A 23,216-nucleotide genomic window follows, 5' to 3' on the forward strand; every position below is an offset into this window, starting at 1 on the left:
TGTCTTGTTCCTGATTTAAGGTAGAAAGTCCTCAGTTTTAAGCCGTTTAATAGGATGTTGGCTGATGGTTTATCATATATGGCCTTTATCATGTTGAGATATTTTCCTTCTATACCCATTTTGTTGAGAGTCTTAAACATAAAATTGTGTTGTATTTTATCAAAAGCCTTTTCTGCATCTATTGATAAGATCATGTGGTTTTTGTTCTTTGTTTTGTTGATATGGTGTATTACGTTAACCGTTTTGCGTATGTTGAACCATCCTTGAGATTCTGGGATGAATCCCACTTGATCATGATGTATTATTTTTTTAATATGTTGTTGTATTCGGTTTGCCAGTATTTTGTTTAGTATTTTAGCATCTGTATTCATTAGAGATATTGGTCTGTAGTTTTCTTTCTTTGTTCCATCCTTGCCAGGTTTTGGTATGAGGGTTATGTTGGCCTCATAAAATGTGTTTGGAAGTATTGCTTCTTCTTCAATTTTTTGGAAGACTTTGAGTAGAATAGGAACCAAGTCTTCTTTGAATGTTTGATAGAATTCACTAGTATAACCGTCTGAGCCTGGACTTTTATTTTTGGGGAGATTTTTAATAGTTTTTTCTATTTCCTCCCTGCTGATTGGTCTGTTTAGGCTTTCTGCTTCTTCATGACTCAGTCTAGGAAGGTTGTATTGTTCTAGGAATTTATCCATTTCTTCTAGATTGTTGTATTTGGTGGCATATAATTTTTCATAGTATTCTACAATAATTCTTTGTATTTCTATGATGTCTGTGGTGATCTCTCCTCTTTCATTTTGGATTTTATTTATTTGAGTCCTGTGTCTTCTTTCCTTGGTGAGTCTTGCCAAGGGTTTGTCAATTTTGTTGATCTTTTCAAAGAACCAGCTCCTTGTTTTATTGATTTTTTCTATAGTTTTTCTGTTCTCTATTTCATTTATTTCTGCTCTGATTTTTATTATCTCCTTTCTTCGGCTGGTTTTGGGTTGTCTTTGTTCTTCTTTTTCTAGTTCCTTAAGGTGTGAAGTTAAGTGGTTTACTTCGGCTCTCTCTTGTTTGTTCATATAGGCCTGAAGTGATATGAACTTTCCTCTTATTACTGCTTTTGCTGCATCCCAGAGATTCTGATATGTCGTATTTTCATTTTCATTTGTCTGTATGTATCTTTTGATTTCTGCGCTTATTTCTTCTTTGACCCATTCATTTTTTAGAAGTATGTTGTTTAGTTTCCACATTTTTGTGGGTTTTTCCCCCTCTTTTTTGCAGTTGAATTCTAGTTTCAAGGCTTTATGATCAGAAAATATGCTTGGTACAATTTCAATTTTTCTAAATTTGCTGATATTGTCTTTGTGGCCCAACATATGGTCAATTCTTGAGAATGTTCCATGTACACTAGAGAAAAATGTATACTCTGTCGCTTTGGGATGAAGTGTCCTGTAGATGTCTATCATATCCAGGTGTTCTAGTATTTCATTTAAGGCCACTATATCTTTATTGATTCTCTGTTTGGATGACCGATCTAGAGCCGTCAGCGGTGTATTGAGGTCTCCAAGTATGATTGTATTTTTGTTAGTTTTTGTTTTAAGGTCAATAAGTAGCTGTCTTATATATTTTGGTGCTCCTTGGTTTGGTGCATATATACTAAGGATTGTTATGTCTTCTTGATTCAACTTCCCCTTAATCATTATGAAATGACCATTTTTGTCTCTGAGTACTTTTTCTGTCTTGTAGTCAGCATTATTAGATATGAGTATTGCTACGCCTGCTTTTTTTTGGGTGTTGTTTGCTTGGAGTATTGTTTTCCAGCCTTTCACTTTGAATTTGTTTTTATCCTTGTTGCTTAGATGTGTTTCTTGTAGGCAGCATATAGTTGGATTTTCTTTTTTAATCCATTCTGCTACTCTGTGTCTTTTTATTGGTAAGTTTAATCCATTTACATTTAGTGTAATTATTGACACTTGTGGGTTCCCTACTGCCATTTTATAAATTGCTTTCTGTTAGTTTTGTATCTAGTTTGATTCTTCTCTTTTGTTTTTCTATCATTTGTTTTTGTTTGTTTGTGTTCCATACTTCTTTCCTCTGTTGCTACCTTTTTTAAGTCAAGTGTTTTTGTGGTGGTTTTTTTAAGGGTGGTTACCATTAAGTAATGAAAAGGGTACCTACCATATTCATTGTAGTACCCTATCTTATAAGTATTTCTGCACTTCATCGTCCTTTGCTACTGTTAATCTCCATCCTCTCTCCCCTTTTTTTCCTTTGTTATCACAGTTTAAGTTTGGTTTTATTGTGTTCTTGGTGGAGCTGTTACTTGTGGTGTTGTTTTCTTTTGTTCTTTGAATCTGGTTGGAAAACCCCCTTTAGTATTTCCTGGAGTGGGGGCTTTCTGTCGATAAATTCTCTCATCTTTTCTGTATTTGTGAATGTTTTTATATCTCCTTCATACTTGAAGGATAGCTTTGATGGGTATAGTATTCTTGGCTGAAAGTTCCTCTCTTTCAGGGCTTTAAATATTGGGGTCCACTCTCTTCTAGCTTGTAGAGTTTCTGCTGAGAAATCTGATGATAATCTAATAGGCCTTCCTTTATATGTTGTACTCTTCTTTTCCCTGGCTGCCTTGAGAATTTTTTCTTTGCTGTTGGTTTGTGTCATCTTTATTATGATGTGCCTTGGAGTGGGTTTGTTGGGGTTAAGAAAACTTGGTGTTCTGTTTGCTTCTTGAATTTGAGGCTTTAGTTCCTTCCACAGGCTTGGGAAGTTCTTGTCTATTATTTGTTTGAGTATATTCTCCATTCCATTTTCTTTCTCTTCTCCCTCTGATATACCTATTATTCTTATGTTATTCTTTCTGATGGAGTCAGACAATTCCTGTAGGGCTTTCTCGTTTTTTATTATTTTTGAGTCTCTTTCTTCTTCTCTCTGTTGTGCCTCAAGTTGTTTGTCTTCTATTTCACTAATCCTATCTTCAATCTCGGCTGTTCTGTTAGCTAAGCTTGTTACCTCGTTTTTCAGCTCGTGAATTGAGTTTTTCATTTCTGTTTGATTTGTTTTTATAGTTTCAATTTCCTTGGTAATATATTCTTTGTGTTCATTGAGTTGTTTTCTGATCTCCCTATATTGCCTTTCTGTGTTTTCTTGTATCTCTCTGAGTATTTTTAAGATTTCTATTTTAAATTCTCTATCATTTAGCTCCAAGGCTTCCAATATGTTAAGTCTTTTCTCCATAGATTTTTCCACATCTATTTGTGTTACCTCTCTTTCTTTTGTATCCATAATATTCGATTTCCTCTTTCTTATCTGCATCTGAGGGTGGTCTTATTGATAGCACACAGGCGCACTTCCTTGCGGTTTGAAAGAACGTCCCTGTGGTAGATTCCTCCACACCCTCGTCTCTCAGATTCAAGTGATAACAGTCCTTTCGCTATCAGTTTGTGTGGAACTCCGGAATGCTCCGAGGATAAATTTTTCTGTTTCTAGTTGATAAATTTGTTGTGATTTAGGGGAGAGCTGTCGGACGCGCTGCTCACGGCGCCATTTCCGTGACGTCACCTCGTGTTATTATTTCTTATGGTGGAGTAGTATTCTATTGAATATCTGTAACACATCTTCTTTATCCATTTCTCTATTGAGGGACACTTTGGTTGTTTCCATGTCTTGGTCATTGTGAATAATGCTGCGATGAACACGGGGATGCATGTGTGTTTGCATATCACTGTTTTCAATTTTGGGGGCTCAATACCCAGTAGAAGGATTTCTGGGTCATACAGTAATTCTATTCTTAGTTTTTTGAGAAATCACCATACTGTCTTACATAATAGCTGTACCAGTTTACATTCCCACCAGCAGTGCATAAGTGTTCTTTTTTCTTCACAGCCTCTACAATATTGTTAGTTCCTGTTTTGTTGATAATAGTCAGTCTAAGAAGTGTGAGGTAGTATCTCATTGTAGTTTTGATTTGCATTTCTCTAACAGCTAGCAAAGATACACGTTTTTTTCATATCCATCTGTTATTTGTAAGTCTTCTGGTGAAAAGTGTCTGTTCAGGTCCTTTCCCCCTTTTTTAATTGGATTGATGGTTATTTGTTACAGAGCTTTGTGAGTTCTTTATATATTTTGGATACTAACCCCTTATCAGAATTGTTGTTAGTGAATATCATCTCCCATTTGGTTGGCTTCCTTTTTGTTCTTGGTTTCTTTTGCTGTGTAGAAGCTTTTTAGTTTAGTATAATCTCATTCATTTATTTTTTTTCTTTTACTTCTCTTGCCTTTGGGGTCAAATTCATAAAATGTTCTCTATGACCAAGGTCCATAAGTTTAGTACCTGTGTTTTCTGCTATGTAATTTATTGTTTCAGATTTATGTATAGGTCTTTTTTTGAATTTATTTTTGCTGTGTAGAAGCTTTCATTTAATGTAGTCCTGTTACAGGGCAAGTCAAGATGTATGTTGCCCATCACCCTTTCAGCCAACTTATGAGAGACAGGGACCAAATAGATATTAGAGTGTCTTTCATTTAAATTGCTAGCAACTTGAGAAGGCAGGGGACTTGAGTCCAGAAAACCTGCCTTAACAATCTCAGCTGACTGGCTAGTTTATATACCTTGGGAAGATTAGTAATTTATTACTGAGATGCAGTTAGTCACATAGCAGTGTGCGAGAGGTGGGAGTCCAGCTTGCAGGAGTGCCTCTCTGAATGTCCTTCTGACACTGGCATAGGTCTATCTGGTATCCTTGATATTCCAAAACAGCCAGGGTTTGGTGCTTCTGAGAGCCATTTGTGCCTCAGGTAACTTACTGAAAGAGAACTCACTGTATATTCTAACCAACAACGAAAAGATTAAGGTTTCTAAACCAAGCTTCTAGTTATCTATGGTGCTTTAACTCCTTACAGGAAAGCCTGTGATTTAGTCTTTATAAAAAAATATTGTATTTTAAACCTTTATATAATCTCCTATTGGTTACAACCAAAAGCCACTATTATTAAAGTAAGATTTTAAATATCTAACTTTTGGGATCCCCTATCAGTCCCATTCATTTATTTTTGTCTTTATTTTTCCTTTAAAGGCAGCATTTTTGTCACAGTTCCATAGAATTCTAGATAATTAATAAAATCTCTGAATAAAGGTTATATGGGTTAAAAGAATAAAAGACAAGCTTACATAGCAGTATACAAGTTTATAAGTACAAAGAAAGAAAGGAATTTATTTCAACAGTAGCCATAGAAAGATATTATAGCTATACTAATATTGGATTCATCTAGACAAGAAGCACTACTAAAAATAAAAAAATAGTTCATAATAATAAGTATGTTAATCTTTCAAAACAATACAAATTATTCATTAATAACACCTACTAACAAATCCACCAAAGTAATAAAGTAGAAGTAGACAAAAAGGAAAAGAAAAATTTAGAAATATATAATCACAATAGGACATTCTTAAAGATCTTTCTCAATAATATAGAAAAAGATGACAAAATAATGATGACAAAGAAATGGTACAAGAAAATTTGAAGAACACATTTAAAATGTATCTTATTTTCTCTCTATATATATACTTATATATAGATAGATTATATATACTATCTATATATTATTTATATGTAGAATGTATATATATTCCACAAGCTACATAAAAGTACCTCATTCCTGGACCCTCTTAGTACTCTCTTCCCCAAATATAAAACAATAAAAAAACACATTTTTCAAGACCAGATAAATTTATTAATAAAATTGACCACATATGCTGTAGCATAACTCAAGATGCAGTATTTAAAAGTTTTTAAACTAGAATTAAATTAGAACTTTTTAAAAAGATAACTAAAATATTTTTAATTTTAAAAATTAAGCAATATATTTCTAAATAATTTAGCATAGACAAAGAAATCATAATTATATATGCACCCTCTCATCAAATCAACTTCTAGGTTTATATGCAACAGAAACACATAAATATGTAAACCAAAAGACATAAACAAATATGTTTATACTAGCATTAGTAGTAATGGCCAAAAATTCTTAACAATCTAAATGTCTATTGGTCATTAAATGAAGAAATAATTTGTGGTATTGTCATAAAATGAAATACTATATAGCAAAGGAGTTAACCAAAACTGCTACAAAAATAAAAGAAGAAAAAAATAAATAAATACATACTGTAAGATTACAATACAGTGTGTCCGCAAAGTCATGGTGCACTTTTGACCGTTCACAAGAAAGCAACAAAAGATGATAGAAATGTGAAATCTGCACCAAATAAAAGGAAAACTCTCCCAGTTTCATACCTATTCAGTGCAGTTCAATGTGGGCTCACGCACAGACTTTTCAGGGCTCCTTAGGTAGCTATCCCATAACCTCTACAGACTCCTCACTGACTGATGGCCTACAGGAACGGGGTTTCTCCACCAAACTGCTGGTCCTTCAACTGCTTATCCCACCAAGTAATGTTATTCCTATGTGGTGGCGCTTCGTTATAAATGCGCTGATATTCACATTGCACTGTGGTCACGAATTTGAATATAGAGAGCCGCAGAACACACTGAACTTTCCTCTGTACCCTCCCCATCTCAACTGGCATGGCCGTGGGCTGCTCCGCTGTATACATGGTGTTACATCATCATCTGCGCATGCGCACATTCTGTCACATCGTCCTACAGAAACTGGGAGGGTTTTCCTTTTATTTGGTGCAGATTTCACATTTCTATCGTCTTTTCTTGCTTTCCTGTGGCTGGTCAAAAGTGCACCATGACTTTATGGACACACTGTATATAAACCTAATATATGGTTATTAAAAGTCAGGAGAGTAGGTAATTTGGAGAAGGGAGTAGAAAAATGGTGCAGAAATGGGGTGCTTCCATGGATAGTGAGTATATTGGTATGTTCATTTCATGATCATTTTCTTGCTAATTTTGAAATTTTGAGCTGATCACTTATAATATATGCACTTTCTTATGTATTTCATACATAAATTGAAGGTATATTTTAGAAATTTTAGGACTCAAATAGAAAAAAAAACATAAAGAAATGTCTAGGGATGCTATCATTGTGTGGCCAAGAGGCTCTCTGAGATGTGACACTGAGCAAGGTCTCCAGCAGCCTTGGGGTGTTGCAGGAAAAACTTGCTCCAGGAGGACAAGGGGGACAGAGTATGTAAAAGGCGCTTACATGAAAACACATGTGGCAGCTTAAATGAGTAACTAGAAGATCATTGTGATTACAGCAGAGTATGTATGAGACAGAAGGATAGAAGAGGTAACCAAGGGTTTATCCTTGTAAGGCCTCTATAGGACAAGTAATAGATTTGTCTTTTATTCTAAATGTGATAAGCCAAATAGAAGTTTTGAGCACGTGAGTGTTGTATTCTGATGGGTTTCAAAAAAAATTATTTTGGCTACAGGATTAAAAATAGTCATGAATAAAAGAGGAAAAGCACAGAGGCTTCTAAGGAAGCATTTCTCCCATCATAACACAATTCCTCTTTAAAAACCACTAGAGCATTATCTTAAATATGCATTTCCACAACTCAATATATACCATATAGGCTGGAACCTAGCCTTTCCTCTGCTAAAAATACTTAACATTTTCACCTTACCTTCCATCTTCAGTGTTTAAAATAATTTTCAATCATAAAATTCTGATTTAGAAGTCAAACTTTTTGAGACCCAAATGACAATACTACTACTTCTGTAATTCTAAAGCATGTATTTTCAATCATTTGTTTGACAGAAACCCTTTATGGGTTTGACTTGCTTAGGCAAAATAAATATCTTTCATGGTTGATATCTTTGTGTTTCTCCTTTAGATATAAGGAGAATGCTATGAAATTATCAAGAATTCACCATGACCAGCCAATGAAACCTCTAGATCGAGCCGTCTTCTGGATCGAGTTTGTCATGCGCCACAAAGGAGCCAAACACCTGCGGCCAGCCTCCTATGACCTCAACTGGGTCCAGTACCACTCTTTGGATGTGATTGGGTTCCTGCTGGTCTGTGTGGCAACGGTTATATTTGTAATCACAAAGTTCTGTCTGTTTTGTTGCCAGAAGTTTGCTAAAACAGGAAAGAAGAAAAAAAGGGAGTAGTTGTTTCTGAGGCCTGAAGCTGATCTGCCTCATAGATGGGACTCCTTTGGTTTATTCCAGCAGTAAGTTATAATGTAAGGATCCCTTCTTCCTGTGACAAATGACTTTTGATAATTTAGCTTCTCAGATAAAAATTTGTTTCTAAGTCATTTACTACATGTTTGAGCTAGAAATATTTAATTCCAGAGAAAAAACTTGGAAAAAATTAAAAATAACAAACTATATGAGTTTATATTGAACTTTACTGCTCTAGTTCACAAGAAATATCAAAAAAAATTATTGACTGTGGTGTAAGGGGCCCTGCCTCCTTTATAAAATGACTTTTCATAATTTAACTTCTCGGATCAATTCCATTTTCAAGTGACGAATTATGTGTCTATATGTGATAATGTAGAAACCATACTCTGAAGAAACTTACTGAATTTTTTATTTCTTCTCAATATGTGTGTACATATCAATGCACACTTCTTGTAAAAAAGTACACAGCACCACTTATCGACATATAGACATTATGAATAATTCAATGTGTTTGTCAAAAGCAGTTTGTAATAATAATTATTATTCCATATAACCATACTAGATCAGCACATCTCATTCCCTCTCTTTCCATAGAAGCCTATTGTCTCATCCCTCTCATAAAGCTAATATGGAAATATTAAGTTCTTTGGCACAAAAAAAACTATGCAGTCATCGTGTTCTTTTACATCTAGACACACTATGACTGTAATTAATAATAATGCAAAGTATACAAAAATCATGTAAATTTTATGGAAACAGAAGATTCACAGCACAAGCATGCTCACAGCCCTCCTAAAACATATACAGCCAGACCTAAGCAGTCCAGGTAAGGAAAGCATGCCTGTCTTCATAGGTCAAGAAAATCATCATCCAAGTTTCACAATAACATTGTCCAGCCTAAGGATGAATTTATTTTATAAGTTAAAACTTTCATGGTAGGAAAATTATATGGAAAGTTTACCACAGAACTTTCCATACAACTCTTCTAGATAACTGACACATAATAAAGAAATATAGAACAGGGCTAATAATGTACCATAGTGATAATAATGTTAAATTATTTATATAGGCTTAATTAATTTTCCCAAATCCATCCTGCAAACCCATATGGGAAAATAATTGGTATCCACTGTATGGTAAGAAAGTTTACAAATTACAAACAAAAAGACAGTCTGTGAAAATAGATGGAGGCTATGAACAGACAATTCACAGAAGTCTAAATGGTCTATCTATAACTCGTGGCAGAAACCACCAATGCTTAGGGAAATATAAATAAAATCAATAAATTATTTCCCCAGAGATGATTTATCAAACTGAAGAATCAGAGAAAACTGCCTGACTAGTGGTGATGTAGTGGATAGAGCAGCAACCTGGGACACTGATGACCCAGGTTCGAAACCATGAGGTGGCCGAATTGAGCACAAGCTCATCTGCTTTAGCACAAGATCATCAGCTTGAGAGTGGGATCATTGAAATATTCCCATGGTCGCTGGCCTGAGCCCACAGGTCACTGGTTTGAAGCCCAAGCTCACTGGCTTGAGTCCAAGATTCCTGGCTTGATGAAGGAGTCACTGGCTTGGCTTGAGCCTTCTCCCCCATCAGGGCACTTATGAGACACAATGAACAACTAAAGTGCAGCAACCACGAGTTGATGCTTTTTATCTCTCTTTCTGTCTCTCTGTCTCTCTCTCACTCTCTCAAAAAGAAAAAAAGAAGAAGAACCAGAGAAAACTATTTCTTACAATGTATAATGTGGAATAATGCTTTCAAATAAAATTTAAACATATTGTTTAACCCTGTGATTCTACATCTAGGAAACTGTCATGCCAAAATATCTGAGTTCCCACACATTATGTCCAGGATCCTTCCTCAAGCTCTTAAACAGACATCCATCAGTGAACACACTCAACCTTCTATGAAAGTTATAATATACACAGCAATTACAGAGAACTGGTAGATTGCAGACAATATTTGGGAAAGAAATAAGCATTGAAACAGAAACAGAGAACAAACTGATAGTTGACAGATTCGAGACAGTGGGGAGATGGGCAGAAATGGGGAATGGAATTAAAAAGTAAAACTGCCAGTTATGAAATAAGTCACAGGGCTATAACATACAGAAGAGAAAATAGAGTGAAAAATCTTAAAATATACCTACAGCAGCAGTTTTCAACATTTTTTATCTCCTATCATACAAACTAATTACTGAAATTCTACTACACAGCAAAAAATCTATTTTTTGCTGATCAGACAAGTGGTATAATTCTTTTTTTATCTGTAAAAGTACAGTTATTATATTAACTATTTATTTATTCACAAATTAAATTTAATAAAGTTACATTGAACCATAAGAGTACATAGGTTACAGGTAAATATTTTTATAGCACATTAACTGTCGATTGTGTTGTGTGCCCATCACCCCAAGTCAAATCATCTCCGTCTCCATGTATTTATCCCTCTTACTCCCCTTCTCCCACCCTCCTCCCCATGGTAACCACTTCACTTTTATCTATGTTCACAAATCTCAGTTTTATATCCCGCCTATGTGTGAAATCATGTAATTCTTAGAATTTTCAAATTTACTTATTTCACTTAGTATAATGTTCTCAAGGTGCATCCATGTTGTCATAAATGGCACTGTGTCATCATTTCTTATGGCTGAGTAGTATTCCATTGTGTATATTTACACATCTTCTTTATCCAATCCTCTATAGTGTAATATCATCCCATCCATTAATTTCTGCCTTTACTTCCCTTACCTTTGGGGTCAAATTTATAAAATATTCTCTACAGCCAAGGTCCATAAGGTTAGTACCTACATTTTCTTCTGTGTAATTTATTGTTTCAAGTCTTATATTTAGGTCTTCAATCCATTTTGAATTAATTTTTGTGCATGGGGACAAGGTGTAGTCAAGTTTCATTCTTTTGCATGTGGTTTCCCAATTTTCCCAGGACCATTTATCGAAGATACTTTCTTGGCTTCATTGTGTGTTTTAGGCTCTTTTGTCAAAGATTAGTTGTCCATATTTATGTAGTTTTATCTCTGCGCTCTCGATTCTGTTCCACTGGTCTGTACGCTTTTTTTTTCTGCCAATACCATGCTGTTTTAATTATTGTGGCTCTGTAGATAAACAGTGTAATACCTCCTCCTTCAATCATTTTCTACAGGATTATTTTGCTATTTGAGAATTTTTATGGTTCCATACAATTCTGGTGATATTTTGTTCTATTGTTTGAAAAAATGACATTGGGATTTTATTGAAATTGCATTAAATTTGTATATTGGTTTGTATAATATGGCCACTTTAATTATGTTGATTCTTCTGATCCATGAACATAAAATATTTTTCCAAATCATTGTTTCTTTTTCAATATTTTTCAATAATGTTTAGCAGTTTTGGGTATACAGGTCCTTTACATCCTTTATTAACTTTATTCCTAGGTATTTTGTGGTGGGGGGGGGGGTTGTTGCAGTTCTCAAAGGAATTGTCTTTTACAGTTCTTTTCTCACATTGCATTGTTGGATTATAGGAAAGCAATAGATTTTTGTATATTCATTTTGTATCCTGTGACTTTAATGTACTTGTTTACTGTTTTTATTGTTTTTCAGGGAGTCTTTGGGGTTTTCTATATACAAGATTATGTCATCTGCAAAAAGTGATACCTTTACTTCTTCTTTCCCAATATGGATACTTTTACTTCGTTCTCTTGCCTGATTGCTCAGATCAGACTTTCAGTACTATGTTGGATAAGAATGGAGAGAGTGCCTGACCAGGCGGTGTTACAGTGAATAGAGCATTGGCCTGGGATGCGAAGGACCCAGGTTCAAGACCCCAAGGTCGCCAGTTTGAGCGCAGGCTCATCTGGTTTGAGTAAAGATCATCAACTTGGACCCAAAGTCGCTGGCTTGAGCAAGGGGTTACTTGGTCTGCTGAAGGCCCAAGGTCAAGGCACATGTGAGAAAGCAATCAATGAACAACTTAGGTGTCGCAACAAAAAACTGATGATTGATGCTTCTCATCTCTCTCCGTTCCTGTCTGTCTGTCCCTATCTCTGTCTCTGACTCTCTCTCTGTCTCTGTAAAAAAAAAAAAAAAGAATGGAGAGAGTGGGAAACCTTGTCTTGTTCCTGATTTTAGAGAGAAAACATCATTTTTTCACCATTTAGTACAGGGATAGTCAACCTTTTTAAACTTACTGCCCATTTTTGTATCTCTGTTAGTAGTAAAATTTTCTAACCACCTACCAGTTCCACAGTATTGGTGATTTATAAAGTACAGAAGTAACTTTACTTTATAAAATTTATAAAGCAGAGTTACAGCAAGTTAAAGATATAATAATAATAATTACTTACCAAGTACTTTATGTCAAATTTTCTCTAAGTTTGGCAAAATAAATCTTTATAAAACAATTTACTGTAGTTAAATTTATCTTTTTATTTATACTTTGGTTGCTCTGCTACCGCCCACCATGAAAGCTGAATCGCCCACTAGTGGGCAGTAGGGACCAGGTTGACTACCACTGATTTAATATGAAATAGGTATAATTCTGACTCATTCACACTGTGATGTGGTAGCAGTTGTCATTTTTTTTATTTGATAATTTAACGGAAAAAAGATCAGTGTCATTGACTAGCCAGTAGTTGCAAAATTTAAAAATTCTTGGCCATTGAGGAAGAGAGGAGAGTGAGAAGCATCAAAACTCATAGTTGCTTCACTTTGGTTGTTCATTTATTGCTCCTTGTACATGCCTTGACAGGAAGGGGGTAGGGCACGAGTAGAGCCAGTGACCTCCTACTCAAACCAACAACCTTGGGCTCAAACCAGCAGCCTTGGTCACAAGCCAGTGACCTTTCGATCATGTCAATAATCCCATGTACAAGACAGTGACCCATTACTCAAGCTGGTGAGCTCATGCTCAAGACATGATGAGCCTGCATTTGAGCTGACAAGCCCACAGTCAAGCTGGTGACCTCGGAATTTCTAATCAAGGTCCGTAGCATTCCAAGTTAATTGTTTATTCATTGTGCCACCAACAGACAGGCAAGATAATAATTTCTTGGTAAATAATAACTATTATGAAATAACATAAAAGAAAAATACGAAACTTATTTTTAGATTCAGCACACAATTTCTCTATATAAATAAAAAATAATATGTGAGATTATAAAACACTGTGCATGTGCACATTCTTATTGGAAGTGCACATTGAGAACTAGAAACAATTCATAAATGCCTCAAAATGTGTACCACAAATACTTAAGAGTACCACTGCCTGATGCTCCCCCTTAGCTACCTGCTGTCTGACAGGACACAGGCTACTTCTGAGAGTTTCTTATTTGAACTAGGCTTTGAATTTTTTAAGTTTCTCTCTAGGACAGACTGAAAACTCTAGAATATCTATTTTAATAAAATATCTAAATAAATAGGACGTATATTATTATAAATTTATTTATTTGACAATTATTCCCTTATAATATAATACATATTAAAATAAGTCTAATTAGTTTATTCTTTCTTAAGATTTTATCTACTGATCTAGTGAGAGGAGAGAGAGTGAAAGGAAGGGGGGAGGAGCTGGAAGCATCAACTCGTGGTGGTGGCTTCTTGTAACACTGGGCAAGCCCAGGGTTTTGAACCAGTGACCTTAGCATTCCAAGTCAAAGCTCTAGCCATTGCTCCACCACAGGTCAGGCAGGCCTAATTAGTTTTAAAAACTTCTTTCTTACAAGGAGAGAAATAAATCCTTGAGGTATTCCAGGGGTCTATGAGAATAAATCAAAGTCATTTTTAGGTTTTAAGAAAAGTCTCTTCATGGACAAGAGTGTGGTGGTTACCAGGGGTGGGGGGAGGGAGGACGCAGGAGGGAGGGAGGGAGAGATTTAGGGGGAGGGGGAGGGGCACAGAGAAAACCAGATAGAGGGTGACAGAGGACAATCTGACTCTGGGCAAGGGGTAAGCAACATAATTTAATGAGAAGATAACCTAGACATGTTTTCTTTGAATATATGTACCCTGAATTATTAATGTCATCCCATTAACATTAATAAAAATTTATTAAAAAAAAAAAAGAAAAGTCTCTTGAAATTTATTGTAAATCTTGAGAATGTTGTCAAATAAAATGTTATAGCAGAAGCATTCTGTAAATTCAGGTAAACAGACATATTTTATGGTAATAACTCTAGAAAAAGATGTTAATTAAATTTAAACTGGTTTTAACATTAAATATTTTGTCCAGACCACAGGATTGTTTAATTTATACATGCATTTAATCTCTTTAAGCCAATTAAATATTACACCCTAGTTATGCATCTAGAGGAAGAAAATTCGCCAAGTGTAAGTCACAGACAAACACATAAAACAAAAAGACAATACACACAAAGACCACACACATAATTTGAATTACCAATTTTTGCAGAGAAGGCACAAGATTTTTTCTTTCTTCCTTTTGATAACTTTTAAGAAAGCTGAAGAAAAGGGAGGATGATTTTTTTTTAAGTTTCCTTAGCCTTATTTATATTTCTAATTAGCCTGCGGGAGGCCTGTTAAGACTTTTAATGAAAGTTTAAGCTCCATAAATGAGCAGTGGGAACAAAGCAAATCTGGGCTCCAATCTTAGGAATGACATATACAACACGCAAAGAGTTGTTTTGATAAGAATGAAGTATCAGGAGTTATGGAATGAGCATAGAAAATATGTTTTGTCCTAATCCTGGCTGGTTGGCTCAGTGGTAGAGCATCAACCAAGTAGTAGTTTGATGTGTTGAAGTCCCAAGTTTGATTCCTAGACAGGGCACACAGGAGAAGTGACCACCTGCTTCTTTACCCCTCCCCCTTCTCTCTCTCTCTCTCTCTCCTCTTCCTCTTCTCCTCCTCCTCGTCCTCTCTTGGAGCCATGGCTCAATCGAGCAAATTGGCCCCATAGCTGAGGATGTCATTATGGCCTTGCCTCAGGCACTAGAATTGCTTGGTTGCTGAACAATGGAGCAATGGCCCCAGATGGGCAGAACATTGCCGCAGAGGGGTTTGCTGGGTGGATTCCAATAGGGGCACATGCAGGAATCTGACTCTCAGCCTCCCTGCCTCTCACTTAATAAATAAAAACAAAAATAATATGTGTTTAGTGCCATGTATGTGTATATCCCATGTCCTAAGGGCACTTTACCAATAACCAAAGCAGTAGCCACTAAGATTTACCTTACTCAGACAGGGGTCTCAAGTCTACACAGGCAGAAAGAGAAATATAAAGATAAAGTGTCTTTGTCTCTTGCTTGAGAGTGGCCTTACCAATGAAAAAAACAGTTGCTAAATGCCTAGGAGATAAATTTACCCCACTCAGACAGGGGACTCAATTAAACACTGGCAAAAAGAGAAAGTGTGTTTGTCTCAGGGATAGGTATACCCTGTTCTCCAAGGGTGGCCTTACCAACCACTAAGGAGGTGGCTAAATGCCTTGGGGATGGACTTACCTGCTCATACAGGGACCTCAGTCCATGCAGCAGTCCATTCTGAAATCAGGGGTGATTGGGTTCTGACTCACAGAAACCATGGCCCAGGTGTCATGTGGGCTGCTGTCCAGAAGGAGGATTTACCTTCTCAGCACTGATGAGCCATGACTTAACAAAGCAATTACTTCCACATCTAATAGGTCAATTTCTGCCACACAATGAATGAGGAGACAGATAGATGAGGAGAGAGAACATGGAGTGAAAACAATTATGGGTCCCACCAGTAAACAAAGAATGTTACTGAGAGAGGAATCAGGTGAGGGAAGAGGGACTAGAGCCTTCCTGGGGTTTCATCTTTACAAACTTACAACTTTTACAAACCTTTATTTATTCAGAAATAACCATCTTTAGAATATCACTTTCTTTCCCTTTTCCTTAAAAAGCATATCCATACCTCATACTTTTTATTCTTAAAAACATATAGTTTATTTCTAATTTTTTAGAAACCTTAATTTCAAATGATAACTAAAACATAAGCAACCAGCATTTCTTAAACTGACACTTTCATGAACACATTTCATAATCTTTAGAAATCTCTTGAAAAATATAAGCTAACTCAAAAAGAAAGAGATACCCTGAATAATCATATCCTTGTCAAGGAAAATTGAAGTCCTGGTTTTATTGTTGAAAGTTATCAAATATTAGAATAATATGCATACTACTTTAGTCTCATTCTGAAAATAGAAAATATTAAAAGATACTTATGAAGCCAAGACTGTCATAATACTAAGACTACATATTGACACTACAAGGAAAGCATATTAAAAATTAATATTTGGGGAAAATATATTCATAAAACATTCTCAAGTGAATATTAGTAAATGAAATTTAGTATATAGATTGTATAAATGCATACAGATTGAAAAGCAACAAGTAAAACTGTCTTTATGTGCAGATCACTTGATTTTTTTTTTTTTTGTATTTTTCTGAAGCTGGAAACGGGGAGAGACAGTCAGACAGACTCCTGCATGCGCCCGACCGGGATCCACCTGGCACGCCCACCAGGGGCGACGCTCTGCCCACCAGGGGGCGATGCTCTGCCCCTCCGGGGCATCGCTCTGCCGCAACCAGAGCCACTCTAGCGCCTGGGGCGGAGGCCAAGGAGCCATCCCAGTGCCCGGGCCATCTTTGCTCCAATGGAGCCTTGGCTGCGGGAGGGGAAGAGAGAGACAGAGAGGAAGGGGGCTGGAGAAGCAAATGGGCGCTTCTCCTATGTGTCCTGGCCGGGAATCGAACCCAGGTCCCCCACACACCAGGCTGACGCTCTACTGCTGAGCCAACCGGCCAGGGCCACAGATCACTTGATTTTAATGAGTCCACTAGATTCCAAAGAACTTACAAATTGTTGGGAATACTGGGCAAGGTGGAAAGGATGCATCCAGGAATGAAGGGAGACCCCAGGTACAACGGTCAGTCAGTTATAGGGCAGGAAGGGCCATCCAGAGGAACCACAGACACAAAGTGTTTCCCACGGTAGAGAGAAAGCCCCTGTCCCCCCATAATGTTGCTGGCTCCACTTGTTCTCACCAGTCACTACACTTATATTGAGAGAGAAATCTGAGGGAATCCACCCTGCTATATGGGTGAAGTTAGTAGTCCCACTGCACTGCTCAGTACAGAGTGGGGCAGAACCTGCATTTCCATAGTACAGCAGCTATCCAGCTTAGTCTAGTCCATACAGCATGGTGCAGAGGGGTGTCGAGGTTTCACGAGGGTTTTATTGCCTGCCTGTTGTACTCCTTCACACATAAGTGTTGCAGTGCAACCCGCAATGAACGGAACCAGAGCCCAAATTGATTAGGAATGTGGAAAGTTTTTATTTTTCGCCAGTGGTCTGTCCACTGTGCCGGAAAGCAACGAACAGGAATTAGCTCAGGGAGAGAGGAGCATTTAAGGGGGAAAACCACAAGGTTACAATTGTTCCAGCACGTTTGTACAATATCCTTGCAAAAGTACACACTGTTCTAAGATAATAAACCGCCTTCCTGCAATATCTGCAGGGCTGACGCACAAAGAATGCATCCTGCCTCTCTCGGCAAGATTAGACCTGCTGAGGCTTTGTGAGAATTTTCTACTGCAGCTTCAGCTATAAATTAGTTCCTCTTAAGCATAGCTAAATAGGGTCTGGGGTCCTTAGCATGAGCTGGCACGCCAGTACATTTCCCACTGTTTTTATCAGGAAATCAAATCCTTGTTTCCTCATAGGTATGGACTGGCTAATAATGTGTCCTTAGTACTAGAAGCTTTATGGCTTGAATTCTCCATTTACATACTGCATGAGGCAGTTTATAATACATGGACCAATGGTGATCCCTACTATATGTAAAATGATGGGCCCAGTAAGAGCAGTAAACAACATAGTGAACCAAGGGGATGAAGAGAATAAATTTTCATACCCATTTTGTTCTGTCTTGCATTTTTCTTCTCTATCCTGGAGTCTTTTTTGAAGTTAGTTGAGACTTTCTCTACTCACTCCTGAGTGATTAGTATAGAAACAGTAAGTCTCTCCTAAAGCTAGGCAGAGACCCCCTAAGAATAGTAGATCTAAACCTTTTCTATTTTGTAAAACTATTTCCTCTTTACAAACAAACTTGAGGCATAACATATACTAGAATATACAATAGAGGCTTATTCTGTTATCTAAACCTGTTTTTTTCTTCTTCTCTGTACAAACCTCCTGCAACCTGCACAAACCTTCTGCAACTTACATACACCCTCAACTTTTATGAACTTTCTTATCTATTTAGAAATAACTAGCTTTCATAACAACTTCCTTCCTTCCTTTTTTGTTCAAAAGTATTTCTATACCTTATACCTTTTATTATCAAACCTACACACTTTCTTTCAGTCAGAACTCTTAATTTTAAAACTCTTAACATTTAGTGACAACTAAGCTGGCAATAAGTAATTTTCTTTAAAGTATACTTCCTTTTGCAAGTGGCCTCCCTCTAAGTAGCTAGTATTTATAGGTTAAGTATAAACATATATATTTTTCATTTACCTTGTAGCTTCCCTTCTAGTAAAGGGACTTATGTCTTCCTTCTGTAAGACTCATAGCAGTATATGTTTTAACCCTTAAGACAACTTTTCTGGCTTTCCTATGACCTCAGTTTCCCTCCCTCCCCAAAGTCTAATAATTAAAAGGAGGTCCTCAGTGAGTTTCTTTAGGCATTAGCTGTGCGTAGACCAGCCAGCTTCCGATTTGCGGCTGGAGCAGGGCATGCTGTCCTTCTCAGGGTCAATTTATAAGGGTCGGTGGGGTCAGTCTCTGCTGTCCATAAGGGTGTCTCTGCTGGGACTGCAGGCTTCAACCGGCTGTGGTGGACCCATCCACGTGGAAGTCAGTCCATGGGTGGAGTAATTCTTTACCCAGACTGAGTCTACAGGCTGGAAGGGATGTATCAGATCTCCTGGCAGTGCTGGAGGCGCCTCTCCGACAGTCTTTTGGACAGCCTACTGAGTAATCTGCAGACCCTGTAAGTACTTAAGGAAGGGGTGGTTACTTAACACAGCTTTTAATTCTTCTCCGAGTTTTGGTAGGAAGGGAGGGGTCTTCCAAACATTATCTCAAAAGGAGTGAATTCTTCCCTGTAGGGGGTACACCTTGCCCTAGTGGGGCTAAAGGAAGAAGGTGGGCTACTTTTCACTGGCTTCAAAAACAAATTTGGTTCAAGTTTCCTTTAAGATCCGATTCATGTGTTCTACCTGCCCTGAACTTTGGGGCCTGTAGGCACAATGTAATTTCCAATTAATATTGATTGCCTTTCCTACTACCTGTGAGATCTTGAATACTGTGGTCTTATTTCTAGTAGGAAAGGCTTCTACCTACCTGTCAATTACTTTAGTAAAATCTATTTCTAAATGTCCACCTAAGAAAGTTCCTCTCTCCCTGTTTCTCTTTATAATTTCTTTACTTTGCTTAATATTTATTTGGGCACAGACTAAACACTCGGACATTATGCCTTCTGTAATAGATTCTAAGTCTGATTTTTCTAATCATTTCTTCTTATTCTTAGTCTTCCCTTTCCTGCTGGCAAAATCTTTTTCTAATTGGTTGCAGAAAAAACATTGGCAATCTGGGTTCTAATAAAGTAACTAAAATTTTCTAAAAACCCCACTGGTTTTAGGGCTACCTTATTGGTAGTAGCATCAGCTGCTTGGTTTTTCTTGAGTTTCTACAGAACCTCCTTCTTTTGGTGCCCTGGACAATGGATGATGGCCACTATTTCAGGGGAGCAGTCTTCTGTATTCTCTGGGGTGAGGGTTTGAGCCTCACCTTTGTTAGTTTTTAAACCTTCTCCTGATGGCCCCTTTTTGACTGTGCCTGTCTTAGGTTGTTCCTGCCTTCAGGAATCTTACCTGTCTTTGGCTAAACAGAGTTAGTTATGTGAGTGAGGGAGGAGCAATGTCCCCTCCGAAATACCTAGATATTTTAACAGCTGATGTTTCTACCTTCTTAAAAACTTATAATACATTCCCTTTCTAATTTCTAGAGCTGAATGCTATGTAAAGGCTAAGCTGACTGCCTTAGTATCTTCTGGTGCCTCTAGGTATAGAGGTGCATAGACTTTGTAAGCTTTCTATAGTCTAAGAAAGCTGCAGGGGTCTTCCAAGGATCCTGAATAACTTCTGACACCTTAGACAAACGTATGGTTCTTTTTCTTTCTTGAGGTGGTCTCGGTTGTCCTAAGTGGGGCAGCATAGGTGCAGTACAGATTTCTAACAGTCCTGTTAAAATTTGAGGTTCCCCAAAAAAGAAGATTCTGAGCTTTCTAATTCTATAGGTTACTTGGAAAAAAGGATTTAAACTATTTCTTATTACATCTATGCCTCAAATTCTAAAGATCTAGCTAAAATTACCAACTGAAATGACCAACATTTCATAAAATAAAGCTTATACCCTACTTAATCAAAACCCTTTTACATTCTAAGACAATATACCTTATTTATGCTGAAACTTTACACACCCTAACAGATAATGTCTAAAAGCTCAAGAGAAACAGATTTCTGTTTATATCCTTTAGCCCTTTTAATCTGGGCACAAAACTGAAATGTTCCCTACTACCACAATTAGTCATTTATTTCCACTTTTCTCCTTTCTACCTATTATGTTGAGAATTCTACTGTTAAGCCAATCAATACTAATATTTGTCACTCTGGGTTTGGTGACCTAACATTGAACAATTAACAATTACTGAATCATTACATAAATAATCATTACATATCCCCTAATATTTACACTAAGATTTCAACATCACAGGGCTATGATATAGCAAATAAAATAATTAACAAAAGGCTTTTGAAATAACATATACATTTCTAACATAGAAAATCTTTTTTCTACCAAAACAGATTCTTGGTACAAAAAGGAAGTCTTTGTATTCGGCAGACTATACAATTCTATATGCCTTATCATTGGTACAAATTTAGTACAATTTACAATAAGAGGATTATAAACTATTACCCCCAATGAACCAGTGATTTACTGAGGAAAATAAGAAATGGTCTGAATGTACTCACTATTTTGTAGCTATCCAGCTGGCATAAGAGATGCTAACCCTCTTTTTGACCCATAATACTTTACAACATTAAGTCAATATAAGAGTCGGGGTAGGAAACTCAAAAAACACAAATTTTACAAACTCATTTTCCTAATAGTGGGATATTCTAGTTTACATAGGGTCTTTCATTTTCTCAGGGACATAGTAACCTTATAATTCCCTGAGAACCCTTTCTTTCAATTCTTAACTATTATGGCTAAAGCAGTGGGTTTAAAAGGGCCAGTATTTCCCAAATCTCCTAAGGTCTGGCTCTAGGTATGAGACGGGGATTCCCCGGAGTCAAAGCAGAGGGGGCTCAGGGTTTAGCAAGGCGGTGGTAGTCCCTAGCTTCCTGTGCTGTTATCTTTTGTTTTAATCATTTTGTGCAGCTCTTGAGCCAAGAAATAGGTTTCTTTGTTATACAATATAAGGTAATTGGTCAGGGTGACTAGGGTTCCCAGTGCTGATGGGGAGGGGCAGGTGCCCAGAGCTGTGAGAGGAACCTGCCATTTCTATATTTTTCTTTTCTCTGCCACTTCCTATGCAACCAGCAGCAGCCTGACTGCCTTTCCCTACTACTGCTGCCTCTGCTGCCGCACTTGGCTGCATCCTGGCTATGCCACTGCTCGTGGGTAGGTGCCTGGTGATAGGATGCTAGACTGCCTGTGCTTTCTCTGGGTCTCGCAATTCTTGATTGGGCCAGTCTGCTCTAAAGTTGGCCATTTTAATTTACAGAGAGTTTTCAATGTATCTTCTTAATATTAATTCCTACCCTGTATTTTCCAAATGTGTTAAACTTCCTTGGGTCAATAGGTACATATCTGAATATCTGAAACTAGTTTCTACTTTATACTTCCTCCAGCGCTCTCTTAGATCTTTAGTTTTTATCATTTGTGTCTTGTTCATGAATTTTTCTGCACTTTTTCCCTCTGGTTTTACACCAGAAATTTCCAATTGAAATGGCCTCTTCAAGGCTAAGTACCTCACACAATAGGAGAGTAAGGAACTAACAGAAAACGCAATTTCTTCAAGGGAAAAGTCGGACAGAGAGCCTTGAAACTAGAGATCTTTAATCCAAGAAAAGAGATCTAGTGGGTCCAGGGAAGGAGGCTTCAAATCAGAAAATGTCAAGAGAGATTTCCCTGATGAAAAAGATAGACTTCAGAACAGACAATTTACCATTTACATTTACACTTGACTTTTAGGTACAGTTTAAGTGGCAAGGGAAGAGGGTTCCAGGTCAGGGGCCTCTCGGGTGCTCGTCTGACTGTGTCACTCGCAGGAGCCACAAACTGGAAACTAAAACTCATGTGCAGGCACCAGAGATCCCCACTTACACACAAATCATTCAGGGTTTCTCAGATAGAAACAATAAAAGCAAAGAATGAGATCTCGACATGAACAGATGAACAGACAGCACAGAGGTGTCCCAGGAAGCCCGAGACAGGACTTAATTTAGTCTGTATGTATTTACTTTCCCTGAGAGCACAAACAAATGTGTCCTAGAAAAGCCTGAGGCAGAACCTAATTCTCCACTAACATCTTGGTCCTGGAGACTCTATTGCATGAGTTTGATCACGTCAGATCCTCCACTACAATAGTTTCAAATGAAATAGTCACAAACAGAAAAGCTAGAATTTAGTAAAGCAAAAGACTTGCCTTCCTTACCTCCAGAGGTCAGAATTTACACTCCTCAATTTTGCTGAATCCAGGGACTAAGGGTGTCTGCCGGGAAGTTGTCTGAGACCCACAGGAAAACTGGAACCCTAGAATGTCTCAGGGGGAACCCCTCCTAGAGATCCAGCAGGGTCAGGCAACCCCCCATAGAGGCTGACTCATTGGGGTATCCAGGACACCTGAAGATGACTGACTGAACTTGATAAGCAAGAGAGATATTATCCCTCGGAAAGCCAGTTGCCTGGGGTTGGGGGGGGAGGGCTAGCCACTCTAACTCGCACAGAGTGCATAATCTCCCGGAGCTAATGGTTGTTCCGTAGTCTGCAGCTCATTCCTTGAAGTCCTGGAAATTACTCAAAAAACATTCAAGCAGCGTACACTTAGCACAAGAAACAGACTAACC

General features: G+C 37.4%; 1 protein-coding gene across 2 annotated transcripts in view; it reads left to right on the forward strand.

Moving 5' to 3' along the window:
* Positions 1 to 12,189, forward strand: part of LOC136338166 (UDP-glucuronosyltransferase 2B31-like) — a 35,629-nt gene extending 23,440 nt beyond the window's left edge. The window contains exon 5 of one of the 2 annotated variants that reach the window (XM_066280276.1): positions 7,793 to 7,952. In XM_066280276.1, the coding sequence (XP_066136373.1) occupies positions 7,793 to 7,812 (20 nt within the window). In that variant the 3' untranslated portion in view covers positions 7,813 to 7,952. Of the gene's footprint in view, positions 1 to 7,792 lie in introns of both variants that reach the window. The other variant, XM_066280274.1, reaches the window with a different exon arrangement.
* Positions 12,190 to 23,216: the final 11,027 nt, after the last annotated feature.

This window comes from Saccopteryx bilineata, chromosome 5 (genome assembly GCF_036850765.1).
Source record: "Saccopteryx bilineata isolate mSacBil1 chromosome 5, mSacBil1_pri_phased_curated, whole genome shotgun sequence".
Taxonomy (NCBI): domain Eukaryota; kingdom Metazoa; phylum Chordata; class Mammalia; order Chiroptera; family Emballonuridae; genus Saccopteryx; species Saccopteryx bilineata.